Source organism: Rhamphochromis sp. 'chilingali' (genome assembly GCF_963969265.1).
Source record: "Rhamphochromis sp. 'chilingali' genome assembly, chromosome: 16".
In the NCBI taxonomy this organism is placed as follows: Eukaryota; Metazoa; Chordata; class Actinopteri; order Cichliformes; family Cichlidae; genus Rhamphochromis; species Rhamphochromis sp. 'chilingali'.
The window spans coordinates 32,455,629-32,477,150 of record NC_137943.1 but is presented as its reverse complement, the minus strand read 5'-3'; the positions used below and the strand labels follow the sequence as shown (position 1 = coordinate 32,477,150).

The 21,522-nt window shown below is 40.6% G+C and overlaps 2 protein-coding genes across 2 annotated transcripts; both read left to right on the top strand.

Annotated features, from left to right (window-relative positions):
• Positions 1-298: 298 nt before the first annotated feature.
• On the top strand, positions 299-1,987 carry LOC308383544 (tripartite motif-containing protein 16-like; the record flags this gene model as incomplete). Its single annotated transcript, XM_080861588.1, has 1 exon — positions 299-1,987. The coding sequence occupies exon 1, from the start codon at positions 314-316 to the stop codon at positions 1,985-1,987; it is 1,674 nt and encodes a 557-aa protein (XP_080717714.1). The 5' UTR covers positions 299-313.
• A 13,383-nt stretch (positions 1,988-15,370) lies between these two features.
• LOC308383509 (tripartite motif-containing protein 16-like) lies at positions 15,371-17,863 on the top strand. The gene has a single exon (XM_080861526.1). The coding sequence runs from the start codon at positions 15,582-15,584 to the stop codon at positions 17,322-17,324; it is 1,743 nt and encodes a 580-aa protein (XP_080717652.1). The 5' UTR covers positions 15,371-15,581; the 3' UTR covers positions 17,325-17,863.
• Positions 17,864-21,522: the final 3,659 nt, after the last annotated feature.

Below are 21,522 nucleotides of genomic sequence, written 5' to 3'. Positions count from 1 at the left end.
TTTTTTTGTTTTGTTTTGTTTTTTTTGTTTGTTTTGTTTTTTTTCGTTTGATTTCTTATTCAACCTTTTCAAGATGTTGTTGCACAAATGTTGTCTCCCAACGAGAGATTGTAATATGTGCATAAATTTAATTAAAGTATTTAAAAAAAAAAAAAAAAAAAAAAGTTTGAAGATGGGTGTAGCCAACATGTGGTGACGTGTAGGAGCTGACAGGTCCCATTCGCTACAGAAACATGTTATTTAGATCAGAGCTCAGAGTAGTTTCATTTATAAGAAAGTGAAAGTAACAAAGTCACTGACACTGAGAGGAGAAATGGCGCAGAAAGGAGTTCAGCTGGATCGAGAAACCTTTGCTTGTTCGATCTGTTTGGATCTACTGAAGGATCCGGTGGCTATTCCCTGTGGACACAGCTACTGCATGAACTGTATTGAAAGCTTCTGGGATGAAGAGGAAAAGAAGAAAATCTACAGCTGCCCTCAGTGCAGACAGACTTTCACAGCGAGGCCTGTCCTGGTGAAAAACACCATGTTAGCAATTCTAGTTGAGCAGCTGAAGAAGACTGGACTCCAAGCTGCTCCTGCTGATCACTGCTATGCTGGACCTGAAGATGTGGCCTGTGATGTCTGCACTGGAAGAAGAATGAAAGCCTTCAAGTCCTGCCTTGTTTGTGTGATCTCATACTGTGAACAACATGTTAGGCTTCATTATGAATGTCCTGCCTTTGAAAAACACAAGCTGGTGGAGCCCTCCAAGAAGCTCCAGGAGAACATCTGCTCTCGTCATGATGAGGTGATGAAGATGTTCTGCCGTACTGATCAGCAGAGTATCTGTTATCTCTGCTCTGTGGATGAACATAAAGGCCACGACACAGTCTCAGCTGCAGCAGAAAGGACTGAGAGGCAGAGAGAGCTGGAGGTGAGTCGACAAAACATCCAGCAGAGAATCCAGGACAGAGAGAAAGATGTGAAGCTGCTTCAACAGGAGGTGGAGGCCATCAATCAGTCTGCTGATCAAACAGTGGAGCACAGTGAGAAGAGCTTCACTGAGCTGATCCATCTCATCCAGAAAAGAAGCTCTGATGTGAAGCAGCAGATCAGATCCCAGCAGGAAACTGAAGTGAGTCGAGTCAAAGAGCTTCAGGAGAAGCTGGAGCAGGAGATCACTGAGCTGAAGAGGAAAGATGCTGAGCTGAAGCAGCTCTCACACACAGAGGATCACATCCAGTTTCTACACAACTACCCCTCACTGTCAGCACTCAGTGAGTCTACAGACTCATCCAGCATCAATATCCGTCCTCTGAGCTACTTTGAGGATGTGACAGCAGCTGTGTCAGAGGTCAGAGATAAACTACAGGACATTCTGAGAGAGGAACGGACAAACATCTCACTGACAGTCACTGAAGTGAATGTTTTACTGTCACGACCAGAGCCAAAGACCAGAGCTGGATTCTTAAAATATTCATGTGACATCACACTGGATCCAAACACAGCACAAAAACAGCTGTTATTAACAAGAGGGAACAGAAAAGCAGAATTTATGAGTCAAAAACAGTCTTATTTGGATCATCCAGACAGGTTTGCTTTTTATTGTCAGGTCCTGAGTAGAGAGAGTCTGACTGGACGTTGTTACTGGGAGGTGGAGTGGAAAGGAAAAGGAGTTATTGTAGCAGTCGCATACAAGAATATCAGCAGAGCAGAGGGTGGGAATGAAGGTATTTTTGGACGTAATAACAAATCTTGGGCAATAAAATGTTCCAACAACAGTTACACATTTTGGTACAACAACAATGAAATACCCATGTCAGGTCCTCGTTCCTCCAGAGTAGGAGTGTACCTGGATCACAGAGCAGGTATTTTGTCCTTATACAGCGTCTCTGAAACCATGACTCTCCTCCACAGAGTCCAGACCACATTCACTCAGCCGCTCTATGCTGGACTTTGGCTTTACTCTGTTGGAACAAGTTCTGAGTTGATTAAACTGAAATAGAGTAAAGTCTTTCAAATTGTTATGGGTTTAAATCTGTATTTCATTTCATTCCAAATTCATGTTGTCTCTCTGATTGATTTGGCATTTTGCACTGTGCAGAGATCAGCTGTCAGTCAAACATTATGGGTGGTGCCTTGACAACTTCTTGCTGGTCTCTTGAGTTTTTCCAGTTTTTTAGGTTGAGCTCTTTCCCAAGTCTATTTAGCCATGGATGTTTTCATTGCTCATGATGATTATTCATTTACAAAATTATTTATCCACTTGAAAATTTAAACTTCTCCTTGCTTTAAAGGTTTGGTGAATATTTTACTTTTTGATGCATTTGTATGTTGTTGTTTCTCTTCCACTTCATGGGCCTTAATGTTTGAAATTCTTTTACCTTTCTTAACTAAAAACTTTTGCTTTAAGATCAAAAGTGGAGATTTTCATTTGATTGCATTTTAATTTCAAGATTTATTTTGTGCTCCTTGTCACTAAAAGCAATTCGTCTGTGAAGGTTCTCAGTCATCCGGGTCATCGTAGTCTGAGGAGCTTGGAAAGAAAAGCATCTGGACTTCTTTAAGTTGCTTGAAAAGTAATTCATTACACAGGATTAAAGGCTATTGGAAAGCAATGATATAAAGTTTGTGTTCAAATAAATACATTTAAATATTTCAGTCTTGGGAACATTTTTGTGTTTTGACAGTTTTCAATAAAGATTAAACTTCAGAATGGGTTGGTACTTCTGTACTTTTATACTTTTGTAATTTAGCTTCACAGTGTTGTAAAGACAGAATCCAGATGAGAAAATGTCAACTTCTTTTATCTGAAGTGTAAACACTAACATCTTAAAGAAAAAATTATAAAATTATTTGGTTGCAGTGTGTGTAGAATTTACAGTTACCCTTTGGAGGAAGCTCATATCTGCCGCATGTATCTGGGATCTCATTCTTTTGGTCACTACCCACAGCTCGTGACCATAGGTGAGGGTAGGGACCGGTAAATTGAGAGCTTTGCTTTTACACTCAGCTCTCTCTTCACCACAATGGTCCGGTACAGCATCTGCATCACTGCAGCCGCAGCACCAATGCGTCAGTGGATCTCCCGTTCCCTTCTCTCGTCACTTGTGAACAAGACCCAGAGATACTTAAACTCCTCCACTTGGGGCAGGAACTTGTCCCTGACTTGGAGCGGGCACCCCACTCTTTTCTGGCTGAGGACCATGGCTTCAGATTTGGAGGTGCTAATTCTCATTCCCACCACTTCACACTTGGCTGTGAACTGTTCCAGTGCGAGCTGGAGGCCATCACCTGATGAAGCCAATAGAACTACATCATCTGCGAAAAGCAGAGAAGAGATTCTGAGACCACCCAGGTGAAGGCCTTCCACCACTTGGCTACGCCTAAAAATTCTATCCAGAGGTAGCGCCCCTGATCTCCATGCAACATTGTAGAGGCATGTCAACCTACACAGCCCCAAAACATCCAGAGCCTTCAGGTAGTCAGATCTCATCCACCACAGGGGCTCTGCCACTAAGGAATTGTTTAACTGCCTCAGTGACCTTGCCCCAGAGATTGGCGGGTCCTCCCCCCTCATCCCCAGACTCTGCTTCCTCCATAGAAGACGTGCCAGTGGGATTAAGGAGGTCCTCGAAGAATTCCTTCCACCACCCAACAAATTCTTCAGTCAAAGCCAGCAGCGCTCCACCTGCACTATACACAGTGCAGCTGGAGCACAGCCTTCCCCTCCCGAGTCGCCTGACAGTTTGCCAGAATCTCATCGAGGCAGTCTGGAAGTCTTTTTCCATGGCCTCTCTGAACTCCTCCCACACTTGAGTTTTTGCTTCAGCCACTGCCTGAGCCATGTTTCACATGGCCTGTCGGTACCTCAGCTCCCTCCAAAGTCCCACAGACTAACCAAGCCCTATGGCAGTGGTCCCCAACCTTTCTTGCGCCACGGACCGGTTTAATATCAGACAATATTTTCATGGACCAGCCTTTAAGGTGTCGCAGATAAATACAACAAAAAAAATGATAGGACCAAAACAAAAACTGTGGTATTTTGTAAATATAATAATAAACACAAATTCACTGTGAAATTGTGTAACTTTATTAGCAGCGTCCTCCTGAAATGCGGCAACAACATTGAGAGTAACATCCTCCTCTCTGCCCTTTAATGCTCTCTGGTCGCTATGGTAACGCGTAAATGTTTCTTTCAAAATAAGACACACAACTACAACACGGGAAAAGACCCAGAGAAATCGAGTTAACGATAAAAACCCTGAAAACCATGAATTTCACACCCGAGCCTTAACTCTTGCGGCCCGTTACCAAACGACTCATCGACCAGTACCGGTCCGTGGCCTGCTGGTTGGGGACACCTGCCCTATAGGACTCCTTCAGCCTTGTGGCTCCCTTCACCTCTGGTATCCATCATTTGGTTCGGGGTTTACCATCACGACAGGCACCAACTATTGTGCGGCCGCAGCTCAGTGCAGCGGCTTCAGCAATGGAGGTTCTGAATATGGTTCATTCAGACTCAGTGTCCCCAATCTCCCTCTGAATGGTGCTGAAGCTCTGCTGGAGGTGTGCGTTGAAGATCTCACAGACTGGGGCCTCTGCCAGACGTCCCCAGTGCAACCTTACAGGCACGCCAGACCTGTCCAGCATCCTTCCCCGCTACCTGATCCATGGTGACATTCAATGCCCCTTTTTCGGGCTGTGCTCAGCCAGGCTGTGGGGACTAAGGCCTGGCCCCAGACACTCACCCTCGGACACCCTCCCTGGGCCTGTCTCCAGGGCGGGGCCCCGATAAACCTATCCCAGGCAGGGTGAACTGTTCCTTTGGTGTTCTTCTCATGAGACTTCTGAATTGCTCTTTGTCTGGTCCCTCACCCAGGACCAATTTGCCACGGGAGACCCTACCAGGGGGCAGAAGCCCTTGGACAACATAGCCCCTGGGATTCCTGGGACACACAAGCCCCTCCACCACAATAAGGTAGCGATTCGCGGAGGGGGAAAAAATTCTAGCACTCGGTATTTTCCTCCTCCTTCCTTTTGTCTCTGCGAGTTATGATCTGTTTTTCAATCTTGAATATTTCCAATTTTTCTATTCTCAGTTTTGGACGTCCCAGTGGAAACATGTTTGGTGCCATCTTCTGTCAGTACAGAACATGACGTTATGTGGTTCGTTTGTTGGTTGCGGCTAATAGACTTATATTAGTTTATATTAGCTAACTTGTGACAGAATCGATAGCTCAGAGGAAAAGTAATGATACTAAAACTAAAAATCATTCTAACGAGATCACTTCTTTGCTGCCCCTGACTGCAACAATGAGTTTTATGTTAACAAACTGAGGATATACTGTCCACTTTCACTGTGTGTCTCTTTTGCAGGAAGTGGCTGGCTGCTGTTTGGCTAGCTGCACCAAACAGGAAAATGAATCTGTTAGTCGTAATGTTTGGATTTGTAAAGCACTTTGTAAATGAGGACTGTGTGGAGCAGAGCCTGTTCCTCACCAGGTCGGGTGTACTGAGCCGTGACATCAGCTTGCAAAGCAGATATTGGCAAGATGCCATCAGCACTATTTTATGCAACACAAAAAATTTCTCTCTTTAACGAAACACAACCAGTTTACTACATAACAGGTTACTACATGAGTATCAGACCAAAAACATAACAGGTATTTATTTTTTTTTACCAAAGGGTATTAGAAACCCTAACACTCATCAGCATGTCCACAGGAAAAATGGGCCATTATGTTGTAAAGTGTCTGGATGTGCTCAAGAAGAGAAAGATTATCTTATGACATAAAAAGTGCTGAATGCATCAGCTGATTGCGCTGCTCAGTAAACTTGGCCAGAGGAGGAAAAACCAGTTTATGTCAGCCCGGTGAAAGCACCTGTCACCTGTCTCAAACAGGCTCTCCTCCACACAGTCCTCATTTAGAAAGTGCTTTACAAACTCGAACATTAACAGGTGGATTTTCCTGTCTGAGTGCAGCTAGCCAAACAGCGACCAGCCACGTCCTGCTAAAGAGACATACAGTGAAAGTGGACAGTATATTCTTGGTTTTAACATGAAGCTCATTGTTGTAGTCAGAGGCAGCATAGAAGTGATCCTCTTAGACTGATTTTTAGTTTTAGTATCATTACTTTTCCTCTGAGTTATCGATTCTGTCCCTAGTTAGCTAACATAAACTAATTTAAGTCTATTGGCCGCAATCAACCAACCGATCACATGACGTCACGTTCTGCACTGACAGAAGATGGAGCTAAACATGTTTTTAAAACTATAACTTCCAGCAAAATTCAAGGATAATTTTACATCTATGTCTGTTTTTGAGAACAAGGCTCAATAGTATAAATTAGCCTTTTCGTGTGTAGCATTTCAGGTTCCCTTTAAACACAAAGATATTGTGTGGTGTGGTCCCAGCATGACAGGCAGGTGACTGGTTGATGACAAATCTCCTGCTCTTGATTTTTCATCAGTTGTGGCTTTTTAAAACAGCTGAATTGTATATGAGGTCAAAATTTAGGATTGATGAGCATCATATAAACACTTAATATTTCATTCATCACCTGCTGTTATTTAGTTCTAAGCAAATAACAATATTTTTGTGTTTATTTATGTATTTGTGAAATTCTTTTATGCCTGTAAATCATTTTGTATTGTTGCATAACAAATAAAGGAGTGATTATTCACAAAATACAACAAACGTCATATTAAGATTTATACCTTTTTATAAACCATCTCGAGGTCTATGCAGTTAAATCCTCTCAGACACATTTTGGGGCCTTATGGGGAAAGGAGGTCATTAGTTTAAATTGTGAATTTCTTTTTAATATTTTATGTTTTGATCACACTTTAACACTAATATTTATTGTCTTTTTATGCACATTAATATCTTTACATATGCATACAGCTAAATTACAGTGTGTGATTAAAAGCATTTAATAAATACATATCTGCAAGTGCTAAAAGTAGTCGCATTAGAGTTCCCTAGACTTTGAAACAAGATTCAAAGTTGGGACTTAAAAGGTAATCTAAGTATAAAAATTCACTTTTTAAATTGTAGTTTAGGAGTAAATGTTAACTGAACACAGGTGTTATTGTAGCAAAGACTGTATTTTACCAGTGAGTTTGTATAGTGGGCAGGAAAACTTCCTATCACCTGCTGTTAGTATCATAACTGACAGAATTTAGTTGCTTCCAGGACAGGCTCCAGGATCCCAGGCTGGATATCTGGGAAGAAAAGGACGAATAGATTTGGTTGAAAAACCACTGCTGCTGCTACTCAGCTCATAACACATGAATCAAACTTCAGTGCTGAAACAATTCTTCCAACTACATTACCCACAATTCCATCGAATCAGTTGACAATCACAAGGGAACCAAATAATCTTTAATATGTAGTTTATTATTAAAATTTGGATTTGAATTTTACCTGTACCTGCTTTACCTTTATGTTTCATGCATATGTTATCACAACTTGCAGAAGGTATCAAAATTACTGTCTCAGCTTTAGACATGAAGATATTTAATCTGAAAACTGAGTGTATGTTTAATTTGTCACAGTAGGGGAAGCACAGGGAGGATTAATGATGGCTTCACTCATCTTAGAGGAGGTCCCGTATGTGGTCATGCTGATTCACAGTCACAGCTTTCTCTGACACTTAGGGCTTATCTCATTTCTCTAATTATGATCACTGAGTCATCATGAGGGAAATTGCAATTTCAAAAATGTATCTAATAGACAGAGAAAGAGTCTATCTTACATTGTTTATGTACCAAAGAGGCAACACAGCATGAATATACAAACCACAGTGTGAGGAGCACCTCTTAGTCTTGTGAGATTTTTTGTAAGACGATTGGTTGCATATTCAAACTTTCTGTCCCTCACCGTTAATGTGTGATAAATAAAAAGATCAAAAAACTCAAGTGCGTGTTTAAATGTCATTAAAAGTAGGCCTAAATAAAACAGTTTTCATGAACACTATGTATTTATTTGACATCTGAGATCAGAAAATGCGACAGACTGTAACAAAATGATAAACAGTCAGTGGAGCTGTGACAACAAAGTGAAGATGTTTTATTTTGTTACTGTAATAGAGTGAATTGTTGCCCCCCAGTGGTAAAATACAGAAGTGCCTGTTACAGGGCTAGTTCTTGGTTGACCAATATATAACAACAAAAAAGGGTAGTTTTCTGCACCGCTAAGAAACAACAAGTTAGTGTGTGATGTCCTGCTGTTCAATAAAGGCACCTATCCACGTCCTTCTGTCCTGATCCTTTTAAGAGCCTAATCCAGAATATCACAACTGGCGACGAGGATTCTAAAGATTTCCACAGCGTGACAGAGGCTGTAGGAGGGTTGTGTTCGCATGTAAAGAAAAAGACAAATCAAGACGTTTTCTTCACGGCTGCAGCGGAACAGCTTTTGGTGAGCTAACATGGCGATGCATGTGGGTCGTGTTGAAGAGTATAATGAATCGAAGGAAGATTTTGAGTCATATTTGGAGCGGTTGGAGCAATGGATGTTGGCAAATGATGTTTCCGATGAGAAGAAAGTGTGCACGTTTCTCTCTGTGATCGGAGCAGATACATACAGGCTGCTAAAGAATCTTGTGTCTCCGAGGGTACCGAGTACCATGGGATATGCAGCGCTGACTGGGGCGTTAAGTGCGCATTATAAGCCGACTCCAGTGGTGATAGCTGAGCGTTTTCGTTTTCAGAAACGTAACCAGAAAGAAGGGGAGGCAGTTTCTGACTATGTTGTCGCCCTGAGGCAGTTGTCAGCCACATGTGATTTTGGACAATATTTGGATGAGGCCCTGAGGGATCGTTTTGTTAGTGGGCTGCGTTCTGATGCTGTGCAGCGCAAGCTACTATCGGAAAAGGATCTTACATTTCCACGTGCATGTGAGATTGCCGTATCCATGGAACTCGCTTCGAAAAATACGATGGAGTTCTCAGGACGCCAGGACACTCACCACGTAAATGCCTTGACAAATGCTCCAAATTTTTTCAACAAAGGATGGAAAGGACAGAACAGGCAAGAGGGCAATAACAAGCCAAAGAACTGGAAGGGACCTAAAAAAGACACAGGAATGAAGCAACCATGTTATCGTTGTGGTGGAAAGCATTCAGCACGTGAGTGCAAATTTAGGAGCGAAAAGTGTCATGTTTGTGCAAAAATAGGACACATTGCACGTGCTTGCAGGAATAAAAAATTCAGTCAGCAAACTCAGTATTTGGAAACTGAGGATGAATGCTCAAGTAGGAATGATGAAGCTGAACTTTTTGGAGTTTATTCAATGTACTCCATCACCTCCAGTGAGAAGGGATACACAGTGGATGTTGCGCTTGGGAGCAAGAACACCACCATGCTGCTGGATACAGGATCAGCAGTGTCGGTAGTATCAGACAAGTATTATCAGATGCATCTCACTCATTTCCCTATAAAACCAGCCAGTGGGCTAAAGCTCAAGTCCTACTCAGGCCAACACATTGCTGTGCGTGGATATATTATGTTACCAGTACAGTATGGGACTCAAAACATCACCCTACCACTGATCGTTGTTCAGGGAGACAGACCAGCTCTGATTGGACGAAACTGGTTAAAGAAACTACAGCTGAACTGGAAACAGATTTTCACAGTACACAAGGTACTGGTGCAGAAAGAAGCAAAGCCAGGAGTACTAGAAGTGATTCAGCGCCATCAGGCAGTGTTTTCGGATGACCAAGGCTGCATAAAGGGATTTAAAGCTAGAATCCACACTAAACCAAACACCACACCAATTTTCTGTAAAGCTCGCCCAGTTCCTTATGCACTAAAAGAAGCTGTGGAAAAGGAGCTGGACAGATTGGAAAAGGTGAAGGTTATTTCAAAGGTTGAGAAAAGTGAGTGGGCATCCCCTATTGTTACTGTGCCAAAGGCAGACAAAACAATTAGGATATGTGGTGACTACAAAGTCAGTGTCAACCAGTGTGTTGAAGAGGAAAGATATCCACTTCCAAATACTGAAGATTTGTTTGCCACTTTAGCTGGAGGAACATCCTTCAGTAAACTTGACCTTTCTCATGCCTATCAGCAGCTACAGTTAGATGAAGAATCAGAGAAGTATCTGGTCATCAACACACACAAAGGTCTCTATAAGTACAATCGCCTCAGCTATGGTGTTTCCAGTGCTCCGGCTCTTTTCCAGTCTGTGATGGATCAAATCCTTCAGGGGATGGAGCATGTCACCTGCTTTTTGGATGACATCCTCATCACTGCTTCATCTGAAAGGGATCATTTGAAGAGGTTGGAGGAAGTACTCACACGTCTGGAGAAGCATGGTGTCAGAGTGAAGCTTTCCAAGTGCCACTTTCTTCAGAGCAGTGTGGAGTACCTGGGACATCGTATTGACGGGGATGGTCTGCATCCTTTAGAGGAAAAGGTAGCAGCCATAGCAAATGCACCAGAACCAACAAACGTCACTGAACTGAAGTCCTTTCTTGGTCTTCTAAATTACTACAGTCGATTTTTGGAAAATCCATCCACCATTCTTCAGCCTTTGCATAACCTGTTGAGAAAAGATGCTAAATGGATTTGGACCATGGAATGTGCAAAAGCATTCAGGGATGCAAAAAGTCTACTGCTGCAGAACAAAGTGTTGGTGCACTACAGCACAATTCTGCCATTGAAGTTAGCCTGCGATGCATCACCTTATGGATTGGGCGCAGTCATCTCTCATGTCATGGAAAATGGAGAGGAAAGGCCTGTGGCTTTCGCATCAAGAACATTAACTGAAGCTGAGCGAAAGTATGCCCAGATAGAAAAAGAGGCCCTTGCCATAATTTTTGGAGTAAAGAAATTCCATAAATATCTGTATGGAAGGAAATTCACCCTCATAACAGATCATAAGCCACTGCTGGCTATACTAGGGCCAAAGTCAGCTGTCCCAACACTCGCTGCACTAAGAATGCAACGCTGGGCTCTTATTCTAATGGCATACAATTATGACATTGAATATAGAAGATCAGCTGAACATGCTAATGCAGATGCATTGTCACGTCTACCTCGGAATACGCCAGACAACATTGCCGCTGAGGGAAGTATCTTCTATTTCTCACATGTGGAAGAGCTACCAATAGTAGCTAAAGACATTGAGAGAGCAACCATGAAGGATCCAATCCTCAGCAAGGTCTGGAGCTACACCATGAATGGGTGGCCAAGTTATATGCAAGACGAATCACTTAAGCCTTACTTTACACGCAGACACGAGCTGTCAGCAGAACAAGGATGTGTTCTTTGGGGACAACGGGTCATCATTCCACCGGTTTACCAACAGAAAGTGCTGGAAGACCTGCATCATGAACATCCAGGTATCTGTCGTATGAAAGCACTCGCTCGCAGTTACCTGTGGTGGCCAGGCTGTGATGGTGATATACAAGAACTGGTTCAAAGCTGCTCAGTCTGTCAGGCTGTACAGAAGTCACCACCCGTTGCACCACTCCATCCGTGGAAGTGGCCTGAGAGAGTTTGGCAACGGATTCACATTGATTTCGCTGAAAAAGGCAAGCAGTACTTTTTAGTTGTCATTGACAGTCATTCAAAATGGTTGGAAGTGTTCCCTATGCCATCCATTACCTCACACAACACCATTGAGGTTTTGAGAGGGTTATTGGCTTCATATGGACTTCCAGAAGAGCTTGTTTCAGACAATGGACCTCAACTTGTGTCAAAGGAATTCAATCAGTTTCTGGAGTTAAATGGGATCAGACACACAGCTGTTCCTGCCTATCATCCTGCATCAAACGGGGCAGCAGAGAGGTCAGTACAAATCCTGAAACGATCCCTGATGAAAAATGTGCTGGAAGCAGATGGTAAGGCCACATTGCCACTCAGTCATCGTTTGGCAAACTTCCTTATCATGTATCGCAGTACACCGCACACTGTAACGGGTCGTACACCAGCAGAGTTGTTCCTGAAACGTCAGATCCGGACTCGCTTCAGCCTGCTGAAACCTGAACTAAGCAGACACATTGAACAGAAACAGTCTGAGCAGAAGCGACACCATGATTACAAAACCCAACCTGTTCGTGTTTTTTCGGAGGGAGACGCTGTGCGTATCCGAAACTTCAGGGGGGGGGAAACAAAATGGACTCAGGGAACGGTTCTGAAGAAAATGGGAAGTGTTACTTACCTGATACAAGAGGGACAGAGAACACGCACAATACATGTGGATCACCTGTTACCATGGAGACAGACTGTGGAGAAACCCCCAGTTATATTTTCACCGGTTTCAGAGGGACGGCCAGAAGTGATTATGGACAGTGTTGTTCCAGAGATACCACCAAGTCCACCTGGGATTTTAACATCACACTCCTTACCTCCTGAACCACCTAAACAGACAACCGATGAACCACCAGTATCCAACCCAGAAACCACCCAAAGCCCATCTGTGGAACGCAGATACCCAGAGAGACGCAGAGTTCCCCCAAAGAGACTGAATCTTTGAAAATGTAGAGTTATGTTTTAGTTATTTACTGCCAGTTATTTTAGAAGTGAAGAGTTAATAATGGAAGTAATGGCTACATTTGTTCATTGTTCGTAAGGGCCACAGAATATTTCTTTTTGGTGGGGGCAGTGAAATACATTCTTTAAAGGGTTGCTTACTTCAATTACAAATCTAAAAGGGGAGGAATGTAATAGAGTGAATTGTTGCCCCCCAGTGGTAAAATACAGAAGTGCCTGTTACAGGGCTAGTTCTTGGTTGACCAATATATAACAACAAAAAAGGGTAGTTTTCTGCACCGCTAAGAAACAACAAGTTAGTGTGTGATGTCCTGCTGTTCAATAAAGGCACCTATCCACGTCCTTCTGTCCTGATCCTTTTAAGAGCCTAATCCAGAATATCACAGTTACCTTTTTTAAAATTCCTCTTTCCTTGTGCTGCTTCCTTGTTTCCTTCTCTCTGGTGGGAAAGACCCAAATTACAAGGAGAGGAACTGACGATATGCATGACAAAAATAATTGAGTGTAACTGAACCATCATTAATATATCAGTGATTTTCCTTCTGTGAGAACTGAAAGGTGGTTCATCAAATAGACCGTTTCAATAATTTCAAAAAAATAGAAACACAAAAAACTAGAACAATGTCCACCCTGACTCTAATACATTTTATTTTGATTTCGTCAGTAATAGGGGTGGCAAAAACTACCGAAGTCCAAGACCCACAGACAAAACCAAGGTAAAACCAACCAACCAATTAGGTTAAAACTCCATGAAAGCTGCAGAATCTAAACTCTTGGGACCAAACAGAGAAATGACAAACTGACTCTCTGCCAAAGGACAAACGGAAACTGGCGCAATATATTACATACACAGCTAACGAGAGAGGAAAGGAAACACTTGGGAAACAAGAACATCTGAAATTAATCAAGAACAAAGAGACAAAGGAAGCTTGTCTTGTGTCAAATGCAAGACACAAGAAACAACTGTGTATCAAATTAAAACAGGATGTAACAAATGGGAGAGAGACAAATTCTTAACAAGAAACAAAAGTAGACTGAGGAGGCTCTACTAAACTGCACCCCAAACAAGTAAATACAAGCCAGTGCTCAAAATGTAAAGAGAACCCAGGATACAAAAGTAAGCAGAACTAAAGACTAAAAGTCCAAATGATAATCTAAAATAAAAAACTCAAAGTACCATCAACTTTACAAAGCGAAATGTTGCTATGTTTGTAAGTCTGAATAAGTTGAACAATTTCACGATATATGAAGATGCATCTAAAATGCATGCTGGCTGCAGGATGACTCAGGTGTCAGTGTTTCAAACTTAAACCAAATAAAGCTGTATTAAACAGCTTCACCACTAGAGGGTAGAAATTAACCAATACAGCCTCAAAGCTTTGACCACAGAATGTGATGAGTTCCATAGTCAGAGGAGCACAGGGTTTGCTTTAGACAGTTTTTCATTACTAATGAGAAAAACTAAATAGTGGAGCAGTGTTGGTTACATGTGTGGGCAGCAAAAAGAAACAACATTGAGCACCCCCAGACATTTGCTCAGTTTAAGCTGCTTTCGCTTACAAGTTTTTGCTCAAACTGAAGAAAGCTTTTATCTTTTTAGGTTAGTTAGTTAGAGTCATCTCAAGGCATTTAATAAGTCTAATATCTCTATTAGAGGAACACTCCCCATGATTCAACAGTACCCTATGAGCAAGCACTTGGCAACAGTGGTGAGAAAACAGGAAGAAACCTGCAACATAATCAGGACTGGGAAAGGTGAGGATAAAGAGGGCAAACAGCTGGCAGGTTGTTTGGAAGCGTCAAGTGTGTCTGGAAAATGCAACTCTTGAATTAGAGACACATGGCAGCCTTTCCAAAAGAGCAGCAATATCAATATTTTAGATTTCACTGAAATCCATCAGGGTTTACAACAACACCTCAATCACCTCTGCCAGGCCCAGACAGTTGGGGTCTGGGATTTTATTTTATTTTTTAATTTATTTTATAAATATTATAATCATTATCTAACTCTGCACCAGATGTCTGCTGGGAAGAGAGACTATGCCTACTAGTGTTGGCCAGAGGGGCCGATGGCGCGATATGGCAGCCTCGCTTCTGTCAGTCTGCCCCAGGGCAGCTGTGGCTACAACCGTAGCTGCCTCCACCAGTGTGTGAATGTGAGAGTGAATGAATAGTGGCATTGTAAAGCGCTTTGGGTGCCTTGAAAAGCGCTATATAAATCCAATCCATTATTATGTTTCTTTAACATGCCCCATGCATGTGTTTTTATAATATACAAACACAGTATATGTATATATATATAAAATATATATATATCTACAATGTACACCTTGCAGATAAAATCAGAAATACATTATCACTGCCTAAGAGGACTTTGTAGTGGCAAAGTTGAATGAAGTTAATTTTTATCTTACATGTAATCATAGTAATACAAAGAAATGTTCCAACCTCTGAGTAAATAAAGGTCATTTTTATTACGTGTCAGACTGGTTAAATTGTTTATTTATTTCATTTACCTGCTGTTATAATATGGGAAATCCTTTTTTTAAAAAAAGCTGCTGTAAAGGCAGTTGCAAAAAACCATAATCAACCCTGCCATAAGTAGCCAGGTTACGGGGACGTCTCTGAAACAGCTGACCTTTCCGCGGTATTATTCAAGGATTCTATAATGAGAGACAAAGGTAAGACAAAAGTATTTTTGCTTGAATCCCAATGTTTCAGTAGCTTGTAGAACAATCTTTTGCAGCAATAACTTCAAGTAATCATTTTTATATGTTATTTTACACCTGGATGTGAAAGAAGGTGTACTTTCTTTTTCACCTAACTGCATGAAAATATATGCATATATATTTATTTGTAGTTGAGAGATTGTATCCCCTGAAAACAAGTTCAATCACAAACAAGTTCAATATCTGCAAGAGTTCATCTGTGCAATGATTTGTACCTTGTACTTTTTTATGTTGCATGTTAATGTGTTACATTTTTATTACACTTATTCTTTCAGGTCAATTTTGTTCCTGCAGTAAGTTAAACTGAAAACCTCCCTCACCTTTCTCCTATTCCCACTGTACAAGTTCCAAGAATTTGAACTGCATGACTCATCAGGCACCTTTTGAAAAAGAAACACATACAGCGCAGTTACTGACACTGAGAGGAGAAATGGCGCAGAAAGGAGTTCAGCTGGACCGAGAAACCTTCTCTTGTTCGATCTGTTTGGATCTACTGAAGGATCCGGTGACTCTTCCCTGTGGACACAGCTACTGCATGAACTGTATTAAAAGCTTCTGGGATGAAGAGGAAAAGAAGAAAACCTACAGCTGCCCTCAGTGCAGACAGACTTTCACAGCGAGGCCTGTCCTGGTGAAAAACACCATGTTAGCAGTTTTAGTGGAGAAATTCAAGAAGACTGGACTCCAAGCTGCTCCTGCTGATCACTGCTATGTTGGACCTGAAGATGTGGCCTGTGATGTCTGCACTGGAAGAAAAATGAAAGCAGTGAAGTTCTGTTTGGTCTGTCTGGTGTCTTATTGTGAGAAACACCTTCAGCCTCATTTTAGGTCTCCTGCCTTTGGAAAACACAAGCTGGTGGAGCCCTCCAAGAAGCTCCAGGAGAACATCTGTTCTCGTCATGATGAGGTGATGAAGATGTTCTGTCGTACTGATCAGCAGAGTATCTGTTATCTCTGCTCTGTGGATGAACATAAAGGCCACGACACAGTCTCAGCTGCAGCAGAAAGGACTGAGAGGCAGAGAGAGCTGGAGGTGAGTGGACAAAACATCCAGCAGAGAATCCAGGACAGAGAGAAAGATGTGAAGCTGCTTCAACAGGAGGTGGAGGCCATCAATCAGTCTGCTGATCAAACAGTGGAGCACAGTGAGAAGATCTTCACTGAGCTGATCCATCTCATCCAGAAAAGAAGCTCTGATGTGAAGCAGCAGATCAGATCCCAGCAGGAAACTGAAGTGAGTCGAGTCAAAGAGCTTCAGGAGAAGCTGGAGCAGGAGATCACTGAGCTGAAGAGGAAAGATGCTGAGCTGAAGCAGCTCTCACACACAGAGGATCACATCCAGTTTCTACACAACTACCCCTCACTGTCAGCACTCAGTGAGTCTACAGACTCATCCAGCATCAATATCCGTCCTCTGAGCTACTTTGAGGATGTGACAGCAGCTGTGTCAGAGGTCAGAGATAAACTACAGGACATTCTGAGAGAGGAACGGACAAACATCTCACTGACAGTCACTGAAGTGGATGTTTTACTGTCACAACCAGAGCCAAAGACCAGAGCTGGATTCTTAAAATATTCACGTGAAATCACATTTGATCCAAACACAGTACACAAAAATCTTGTATTATCAGAAGGACACAGAAAATCAACATTTATTTTTCAGGATCAGCCTTATTCTCATCATCCAGACAGATTCACTGGATATGAGCAGGTCCTGAGTAGAGAAAGTCTGACTGGACGTTGTTACTGGGAGATGGAGTGGAATGGGATAGGAGTTGATGTAGCAGTGACATACAAAAATATCAACAGAGAGGGGAATGAATGTAGATTTGGACGAAATTATAAATCTTGGGCATTAGATTGTTTGAAAACTAGTTATACATTTTGGTACAACAACATCCAAACTCCTGTCTCAGGTCCTCGTTCCTCCAGAGTAGGAGTGTACCTGGATCACAGAGCAGGTATTTTGTCCTTCTACAGCGTCTCTGAAACCATGACTCTCCTCCACAGAGTCCAGACCACATTCACTCAGCCGCTCTATGCTGGAGTTTATCTTAGTGGATGGTTTGTGTTTGAAACAAGTGTTGAATTCTGCAAACTGAAATAAATGGAGATAATTATCAGCTGCAAGAGTGAGGTTGGTATTAATTTTAAATTTTTGAGTCTTTTTGTTTGTGTATGACATTATGGCAAAAATGATCCAGTATAAATCTAGTGCAGCAAGTTTTTTTTTCACAAATAGCAGTTGGAATGTGTTTATATGTCTGTTGGGAGAGATTTTGTGTTAATGTCACCACTGTGGAAGAAAAATGTGCAGCTCTGTAGCCTGAAGATGAAGATAAACACAAGCTTGGGGGGGAATGGCCCCTTCCACCTTTACAGGAGTGGAACACTGTGTGTTGTGTTTGTAATGTGTTTGTAACACCTCTATAACACACCTTTCCTCCACAATGACAGCAGACTGATTAGTCATTAGAATTGGGACTGATGTGCTTCAGTCACAATTCTCTGCATTAACATTTTATTTTTGTTATTTTTAATGTTATTTTAAACTCTTTTACCTTTCTTAACTAAAAACATTTGCTTTAAGATAAAAAGTGGAGATTGTCATTTGTTTGCTTTTTAATTACACGATTTATTTTGTTCTCCTTGTCACTGAAAATAATTCATTGACAGGATTAAAGGCTACTGGAAACCAATGATATGAAGTTTGTGTTTAAATAAATACATTTAAATATTTCAGTCTTGGGAACATTTTTGTGTTTTGACAGTTTTCAATAAAGATTAAACTTCAGAATGGGTTGGTACTTCTGTACTTTTGTACTTTTGTAATTTAGCTTCACAGTGTTTTAAAGACAGAAACACTAAAATCTGAAAGAAAAAAATATCATTTTATTTGGTTGCAGTGTATGTAGACTTTACTCTTTTGACTTTTGCCCATTTTATGACTAGATAGACACTGGGTGATATTTTTGTGCAAAGATTATCTATTTCACCATTTGGGTTCAACAGAAAGATGTCATTTTCTAAATTCATGAATATGTTTTTAGCTTTGCTAAAGTACACAACTAAAGTACAGAGCACTAGTGGATAATTTTGTGGAGTGCTCTGGGAGAAAGCATCTACTTCTGAATGTGGATCAGGTCAGAGAGACAGGAATCAACTTCAGAAGGACGAGGACAGCTAAAAGATCTCTGTCTATCCTGATACAGGATGTTGATGTGGTGGAGGAGTACCTGCGTGTCTACATCAACCAACATTTAGTTTGTAGACAAAAAGAGATGAGAAGGCCCTTTTTCTGAAGAAAGCTGAGATCCTGAGAAATGGTGATCTTCCATCCATGTAGAACTTCTTTAAATTTGGCTACTTTCCTTTAAAAAATATAGTAAAATGTAAGCAAGGTTTATTTTTGAGTTTTATTTATAACAAGGAAGAAATTAAAGGAATAATATGAACCCTTGATCCCTTCTCTGAGGAGGAATCCAGTGATTCTGTTGCACTGTGGTACTTTTCTGCCTTTGTTTGGGTCCTTTTGTCAATGAGAAAAATCACTGCAAAACAATACAAAGCTGTTATGACTTTTATCCTGGGGTGATACACTTCTAATAGGAGTGGTCTGAAGAGGGTCACTGAATAGCTGATAAGTATATGCTATGGGTTTAATGTAGAAACCATGAAATACTGAAGCTGCTTTGGAAGCACATGATGCACAAACACCTTACTAACAAAAGTTTTCCTTTAATTTGTCAACTGTTTGCATGTTTGGCTCCGGCCCATTTGTTTTGAATTATGATGTCATGAGCCTTTTTAAGCCTATGATATATTTGCTGTGTGTGACAGCAATAATGCAATTCAGTCAATCATGTGAAATCATTTCTCTTTTTCTGAATTTTACTGACACTGGTCAGTTGTATCATGTCCTTAGGAATATTGGGAGGCAGATTAACTAAATTAGATTTTTGTTTTTTGTCGTACTGTCTAACTGCAAATAATCTGACACTTGGTATATTCCTCTCTAGTCATTAAAAACATTTAGGGGTGCATATTTTCTACATTTGGTTATCACCTGTCCACCAGATTTTAGAGTTTGTAGTTACATTTGGGGTGACACTGGTCTCATATTGTGTACTCCATATTGTCTTTAAAATGCATGAAAGTATTGCATGAATTTAAGCGTGACAATAGAATTTAATCCTCTTAAGCTGCTTCCTTTGATGTGGAAAATTGTTTTTGGGCGCTTTAAATACTCATACATGACCCTTTTATCTGTTTAGCGAGACAAATAGAGATTGTAATCAATGAGCAGATCATTTGTTATGTTAAATGTTATTTTAGATGTTGGAACACATTTTTCTTATGAATCAAATGTTGAACACTTTTTTTTCTCACTCACTCTCACTCAAATCTGACAAAGAAAATGTCAAACTAATCTGCGAAAACCATGGGTTCAGAGTTCAATGTTAGAGCAGAAGATTCAGCTTTCTTCACTAAAACAGCTTTACGTTACACAGAAATTAGTGTTGTTTTACTGTCTGATTGAAGACATTTCTTGATGCATCACACCATCACAAGTAAAGTTGCTCCGCAGTTTCCAACTCTGATATGTTTTAGGAAATTTGTAAACTGAAAACTCTTCTCTCCCATCTTTCCATGGTCCTTGAATGCAGCATCAGTGTTACAGGTTGTGACTCCTGTGAACAAACTGACACAGTGTGATATTACACATATTTAAATCTGTCTTTACTGATGATGTTGAAGCTGCTGAAGGCTCAGTGAAGTTTTGTCTTCCTGCAGGTTAACAAGTGAACTCTGTAACTGATGCACAACACAAGAGGGCGCCTTCATCCTGCTAACAAGGATGTAGAGGAGGTTAAAGCACCTCAGCTCAGGTTGTGCACTGTTTTACATTCTGCCATGTTTTTAGGCTGAATAAAGCCTTTATCATTAGTTAGTCACTTATTTAGTTTGGAGCTGTATCATTCAACACTGTAGTAGCAAGATTTCCTTCAGCTTCTGTTAAAAACAGAAGAGGACTATTGATGAGAACAAACAGCAGGGACACAGTATCAGCAATCACCACGGTTTAACATGACCAGTAAACATCTCATAAAATGGTACATCGTGGTCTACAGTCTGTTTCCTTCAGTTCTGTAAGTTTCTCAGTTTTCAAGTTCTGTTTAAACATCTTTTAGTTAAGTTTTCATGTGTTATTCTAGAACTCCTGTTATGAATGCTGAGTTTGTATTTCCACTGTTTCCTAGTTTAGTTAATCATGTTTCTGTTTTCAGAATGAGTTTTTTTTTTTTAATAAAGTGTGTAAGAAAGAGACAGTAAATGGAAAAGACTAATTCACAGCCTTATTTAGTCAGATTTGTAGAGACACAAACTGTTCACAAATGTTTGGCAAAACATTTTATAGAGGTCAGAATCATACTTTTTATTCATTTTATTAATTGGTGTTAAAATAGTGATGATTAGTGGTGTTCCATGCAGAAGGAAAAAATGAGGGTCATGTGGCAAATTAGTTAAAACTATTTTTGTCATCAAAGTGTGATTGTGGCTGTTTTATGCTGTCAATAAAATATGTAGATCTTTTAAGTAAACATTCAAAAATAATGCCCTTTACAGTGAAAATACTTCAGTGGAAAGAGACGCTAAATGTTGTTTTAAGTGTGTATCAGCAATAAAATGCCCTTATGATAAAACAAAACAAAAAAATGTTAAATAAAACAACCCTTGTGTGTTTTTTCTTTTTCAGTTACGTGAGACATATAATGTTTTTGGATTAATTTTACTGCTATGTTTATGTGTCTGTTGTATATTATTGCTGTTGATGTTTTCATTAGTTCATATATTTTGGAGTTTAGATATATTTTGAATTAAGTTATGAAACAGTTATGGAAATGTACGATTTTGTCAGCCCATAAAGAATACTTTGATACATCACTTTATCCTTAATTTTATCAGAAACATTCAAAATTATCTCTAGACATGAGGACAATTATCTGATATTACAATTAAATATAAGCGTAACGGTTTCAGAGGATTGTAGTTGGTGCAGTATATTCAAAGACAAATATTTGTCTCAGAGAAGTAATAGAGTTAAAGGGATAAAGGAAATGCAAATGAATAAAGAAATATTTTATTTACACTTTTGATACATTTTTCCCAAGTGTAACATACAATTTACATGTCGTTGGCGTTAACGTTGCTGTTGGCTCCAGGACCCAGCTTAACGACCTTGTACCTGTCCGTGAACGTCTCTCGGCCTCGGATACCAATGAATCGCTTCTGTGGCGGTTGCT

Bases quoted from the DNA above. Each gene is read 5' to 3' on its own strand.
- LOC308383509 (XM_080861526.1), top strand. From the start codon at position 15,582: ATGACTCATCAGGCACCTTTTGAAAAAGAAACACATACAGCGCAGTTA.